The 6,000-nt window shown below is 36.6% G+C and overlaps 1 protein-coding gene across 1 annotated transcript in view; it reads right to left on the bottom strand.

Annotated features, from left to right (window-relative positions):
• Window positions 1-2,958, bottom strand: part of LOC113645101 (lipoprotein lipase) — a 5,084-nt gene extending 2,126 nt beyond the window's left edge. The window contains exons 1-6 of the mRNA XM_027150401.2: window positions 2,768-2,958; window positions 2,178-2,353; window positions 1,784-1,963; window positions 1,579-1,687; window positions 1,046-1,279; window positions 1-111 (exon numbers count right to left, since the gene is read on the bottom strand). The exon at window positions 1-111 is cut by the window's left edge and continues 132 nt beyond it. Of these exons, the coding sequence (XP_027006202.1) occupies window positions 1-111; window positions 1,046-1,279; window positions 1,579-1,687; window positions 1,784-1,963; window positions 2,178-2,353; window positions 2,768-2,858 (901 nt within the window). The 5' untranslated portion in view covers window positions 2,859-2,958. The remainder of the gene's footprint in view (window positions 112-1,045; window positions 1,280-1,578; window positions 1,688-1,783; window positions 1,964-2,177; window positions 2,354-2,767) is intronic.
• Window positions 2,959-6,000: the final 3,042 nt, after the last annotated feature.

Genomic DNA, 6,000 nt, shown 5'->3' with positions numbered 1-6,000 from the left:
CTTCTTTGGAGCTACAGCGGTAAGCTAGGCTCTGCCGATCCTGATTCACCAGCGAGTCGATAAACAGGTGGACAGAGCGCTCATGAGAACATTTCACCAGCTGGTCCATGTCTGTCGTGAAAGCAGGTGGAACACAGACGTCACAGGAAATAAATCTTTCTAACTTTCATAAATCTTTGAACGTTTAAAATTCCCAGAAGACTTTGACTAAAACGCTTTAATGTTTTCTTATTTACAAAACTACACACACTTCCTACTAGGCTAACTGTAGATATTAATTCATTTACAGCAGTAAAAAAGTGAAATTATAGTAAAACTATAAGCGAGAACGGTCGGTTTAAGTGATTGTATTGAAGAGTTATTGAATACTAATAAGTATTTGAGTATTTTTTACCTCAGGTCAAGCAGCTAGTTAGCTAGCAAGGACATAGGTACAAAAAATGATTCAACTGTGTCGGAATTGACCATTTCATTTAGATACAATCCACATCGCTTAAATATTTCTGACCCGGGAAGAAAAATCTCATGCTAGCAAGTAACTAGCTAGGTGGCTAAATGTTTTAGCCTAAGAAAAAAAAAAAACTGTAACAATTCTTGCTGTATTCTTTATTATTTCTGATTATTTCTCATGATAAATGTGACATGGACAATTTTTGTAAGATTGTTAACCACATTTGTGGAAAGACATACAGTAAACAACCACAGCCCCGAATTTCACATATGGTTTCTGGATATGAAAAAATCTTTCAAATTCATTCAAAACAATACATAAAGATAAAAAGATAATTGTGGGAAAAACACCTGCCTCTGATATGCCTCACATTAATTCTATGTTAATAATTAATATGCCTCACATTAGCTCTATGTACTCTTGCTATCTGTAATTTTAATCCCTTAATTCCTTTTTGTAGCACCATTAATGCTTAACGACCCTATATGACACCTCAGCTAATAAAGTTGCTCTAATATTCTAATATAATAGATTAATATATGGCAGTAAACACCACAGATTCTGATGTATTTAATGTCTCTGTAACCGACTTACTGTACAAGCCGTAGGTAGCGATCATCCTCATAGTGTTCTGCAGGCTGCAGCCAGGCTGGAAGGTACCTCCATTGGGGTAGATGTCCACATGACCCACTGGTCTCTGAATGCCGATGCTGAGATCCGGGCTACCTCTCGTGTTCGTGTGCAGGACGTCGACAAATTTCGCATCATCAGGGGAGAGACGGTTCAGCCTATCGGCATGCTCAAAGGTCGGGCCAGCCGGGTCAAAACCTAAAGTTGTTAAAAAAGGAAATAAAGAAAACTAAAAAAGTAGTATAACAGTATAAAGGAAAGTTTCTGCTCTGGATAATTAATAAATAAAGAGAAAATGTGAACATTTTAGGTAGATACATTATAATAAACAACTGAGATACTAATAATGAGATACTGAGAAGTGCATAGAAATTAAAACAAACAAATGCTTGCTTTGTCTACAGGGTCTATAAACAAAACAAGAACAGCCCAAGTAAAATGAAGGTATGGGATAAGTAGGGTGTGGGCCAAAACATGAGTTAATTGATGCCCCTGACCTGTGATTCTGTTGACTTTGTTGCTGGCGAGGTTTCCTGCGATGCCTGCCACATGTGCACCCAGACTATACCCCAAAACATGTAGCTTCTCAAGTGGATAGCCAATAAACTTTAAGAAAAAAAGAAAAAAACATGCAGTGTAAAAAAATTAAATAGAGTGAGCAGTATTTTTATTATTGGGAATTAAACCATTTCAAATATGTACCTCTAACCAGTCGATAAACTGGGCCACATCGCCACCAACTATTCTAGTGTTTTCAGCAGAGGTTGGGTAGTGATGGCTGGCACGGTCCAGCCAGTCCACCACAACGACATTGGCACTGGGCTCACGCTCAAGCAAAGCAGACACCAGCTTAGCAACCCAGCTTTCAAACAGTCCGGCAACCTGCAAAAAATTATACCAATAGTTAAAAAATGTTCAGGTTTAATCAGCATTAGCTATTGCATGTTTATATACATAAATATAAATAGGAATTGGTTGTATGGTGCACTGATTGTTGTGTATGTATAAATCAGGAATTTTCGATGCATAAAATGACAAAAATGGAAGAAGTAATAACAGATTGCGTCCAGAACATGAGTGTGCACGTTGAACTCACCGACCAACCATGGATCACCAGAAATGTCTGTGCATCAAGTTTGAATCTGCAGTCTGATATAGTCTCTCTTATTCCCGGGACGAGGTAGCACAGGTCCTCGTCTGGGAACTCGGCATTTCGCAATGAGAACTTGGACTGGATGCTTCCGTAGTCTGTACTTCTGTGAGTTGTGCTAGCTGGTAATAAAGTCAGAGATTAAATAAAGCTCATATAGTCCTGTGTAGCTGCAACCTTGGAGCTGAAGATCGAAGGGTCTAACAATAGCTGATCTAATAATAGTGAAACTTTATGGTCAGTGGAAAAATGTCCAATATTAGGAGGTACATTCATGTGTCAAAGGCAGAAGAAGGTGATTAAATATCCATATAAAAAATTATTATTTTTAAGGTCTAGATTTAGATCCAGAATTTTTGAACCTTTATATGATTATTTTATACAAATAAATACATCATAACCGGTGCATATTTAGACACTTCTACTTAAGATGCGTCCAGTTAGACACCACATAGTGTATTGTTTATGTTTAAGAACATTATAAATATTAAATATATAACTTAAATATATAACCGGAGTGAAAAACTTTCTCTTACTCGAATCAGGTGTTTCAGTAGAATTTAAAAGATTCTCGCAGGAAATGACAGAAATTCCGATGATCAACAACCAGATACCTTCTTTTCCCATAGTACAGTGCGTAAATACTTAGAACTAAATATTTATTAGTTAAATTATTTGGATAACTTCAGCCTCTGACTGTAAACTCAAAACATAAGATGCCAAGAGCCGCTGGTTGGATTTATACCAACACGCCTCTGTTCGCGCTTTCTGATTGGTTAAATGTGAATCGGGGGCGTTAAAGCATCCCAAACGTGAAACGTGACTAGATGTCACGTGACTTTTGACCTAGCGTTCCATTTCAATATCGATATTTATATCTATAAGGAAAGAATAAGAAGTGTTATTCTGTTTTATACAGATGCAATACATTTATGCGTTAAAATATTCTAGAGAAATGTCAAGTCAAGAAGAATTTATTTATTTTATTATTAATTATTAATTATTCATTTATTTATTATTCAATATACATATATTTATTTTCACTATATATATATAAGCTGTTGCAGTACACAGTGAAATGAGACATAACACAAAGACAGAGTTAAGGACTTAGTAAGTTAGCCCTAGACACATAAAGTGCATCTGTGCAACTTGGTGCAAACAGAGTGGGACAAGACAAAAAAGACAGAAAGATAAAAAGACAGTGCAAACAAAAAATACAAGACATTACACAAAAGACAATGCATATACATGGAGGAAAACATACATGGGCTCTCTGATCTACGTTACTTTGCACTTCCATCTTTTAGGTTTAAATTTTCTTGACACTTTGTTCATGTGCCAAGAATTGTCCTTGGCACAGTATCAGTTCCAGTTAGACAGTCTGTACACCCTCATTGAGTAAACATAGTTTTGGCATAGTGTCATTAACCATGTGGTAGGAAACTGTCAAATGCAATGTAATATATTTTAGCATAATAAATTGTATTACACTTTGCATACGCATTACAGTACCTAACCGCCAATACATTTATAACACCGACAAGTCGAGAATAGAGTCAAGGCTTTCTTATTCATAGAGTACATACTGTATCATACGCAGGTGTTTGCTTCGTATTGAACACACACGTCATTGTCAGTAGAAAAAAGCAGTAAACGGGAACAGACAGACAAAGTAAATCAGGATACTGACCTTTATTATCACAGGCTATTTGAGGTAGTGCAGAGACAGCATTTAATAAATGTCAAAGGATATTTTAATTCCTGCTGGTATTGTGTGTAGTCTTATACTGTGTATTATTGCTTAATCATGACATGATTCTATTTTTATTTAATATGTATTTGAATAGAATAGAGACTCACACTGCGATAGGAGCTGATTCACCGACTTAATCTCTTGTTGTAATTCAATGCATTAATATTAGATACAGTGTCTTGTAAGTGAACCTAATCAAACAGATCAGACAAATATATTATACTTGGTCATTTTTTTTTATTCAGGAAAACATTCCGATATCATATATCTGTGAGAGGCAAAAGTATGTGAACCTCTAGGATTGAAATTTAATTTCAAGTTAGAGTTCATCAGGTCACTGTGAGTGCATTATTTTATTTAAAGAACAGAGATATAGCAAAGTCCGATGTTCATGACGCGTGCTTGTGGAGTGGATCAGGGCAAAAACAAGGGAGATTTCTGAGGAAAAAGAGTGTTATTGTTGCTCATCGGGATAGAAAAGGTTACAAAATCATCTCTAAAGAGTTTGGACCACACAAATCTATAGTCAGGCAGATATTGTAGAATTGAAGGAAATTTAAGCCCATTAGTACCCTTGACAGAAGTGATCAACCAACAAAGATCATCTTTTGGGTCAAAAAGGAACCCAGGGTAACTTCTAAACAACTAAAGGCCTCTTTTACTTTTTCTAATGTTAATGTTTGAGAGTCTGCCATCAGGTGAACACTGAACAACCTCGGTGTGCAAGGCAGAGCTGCAAAGAGAAAGCCTCTACTCTCTAAAAAGAACATTGCTGCCCATGAAGTTGGCAAAAGATCATGTGGACAATCCAAAAATAATACAAGACAAAATAATATGTGGAATGAGACCAAAATAAAACTTTTTGTTTTCAAATGAGAAGTGTTATTTTTGGAGAAAATGAATCTCCGCATTTACCATCTGTGAAACATGGTGGTGGTAGTATCATTGGGATTGTGTTGCTGTATCTGGGCCAGGACAGCTTGGCATCATTACACAATGAATTTAAAATTATACCAGTGGAATTTTAAAGAAAAGTGGCAGGACATCTATCCATAACTAAATATCAAGAAAAAATTGGTCATACACTATGAGCACAAGCACCCAAGTCTGTCTACGAATGAATGTTTAAAAAGAGGAACAAAGATAATGTTTTGGAAATGGCCAAGTCAAACTTCTGACCTTAATTAAAAAAAATGTTGTGGAAGGATCTGAAGCAATCAGTTCATGTGCTGACACACATTAAAATTCTTTTTTAAATTTTTTTTTTAATTAAAAACAGTACTCTTCTGTACTGAGGAACGGAATAAAATTCTTCCAAGACATTGTGCAGGACTGAAAAGTTACCAAAAACTTCACTTGCAGTTATTGTTGCACAAGGGATCAGAGCAGATACTGAAATCAAAGGTTCTCATACTTTTGCAAGTCACAGATATGTAATTCTGGATCATAATTCTCAATAATTAAATAAAGAAGTACTATTTTGGGAGGCATGGTGGCTTAGTGGTTAGCATGTTCGCCTCACACCTACAGGGTTGGGGGTTCGATTCCCGGCTCCGCCTTGTGTGTGTGGAGTTTGCATGTTCTCCTCGTGCCTCGGGGGTTTCCTCCGGGTACATCCGGTTTCCCCCCCCGGTCCAAAGACATGCATATTAGGTTGATGGCATCTCTGGAAAATTGTCCGGAGTGTGTGTGTGCTCTGTGATGGGTTGGCACTCCGTCCAGGGTGTATCCTGCTTTGATGCCCGATGACGCCTGAGATAGGCACAGGCTCCCCGTGACCCGAGAAGTTCGGATAAGCGGTAGAAAATGAGTGAGTGAGAGTATAATATTTTTGGCTCATTTATTTGATTGTGTTCTCTTTATTTACTTTTAGAAATTATAGAGAAAATCTGATGATGTTTTGGGTCACATTTATGCAGAAATATAGGAATTTCTAAAGGGTTCAAAAACTTTCAAGCAACACTGTACATATACATATATAAAATATCATACATGTTGCATTGATATGAACAT

This window comes from Tachysurus fulvidraco, chromosome 22, assembly GCF_022655615.1.
Source record: "Tachysurus fulvidraco isolate hzauxx_2018 chromosome 22, HZAU_PFXX_2.0, whole genome shotgun sequence".
Classification (NCBI taxonomy): domain Eukaryota; kingdom Metazoa; phylum Chordata; class Actinopteri; order Siluriformes; family Bagridae; genus Tachysurus; species Tachysurus fulvidraco.
Note: the sequence above shows the minus strand (reverse complement) of the source record. Positions and strands in the feature narration are given on the sequence as shown.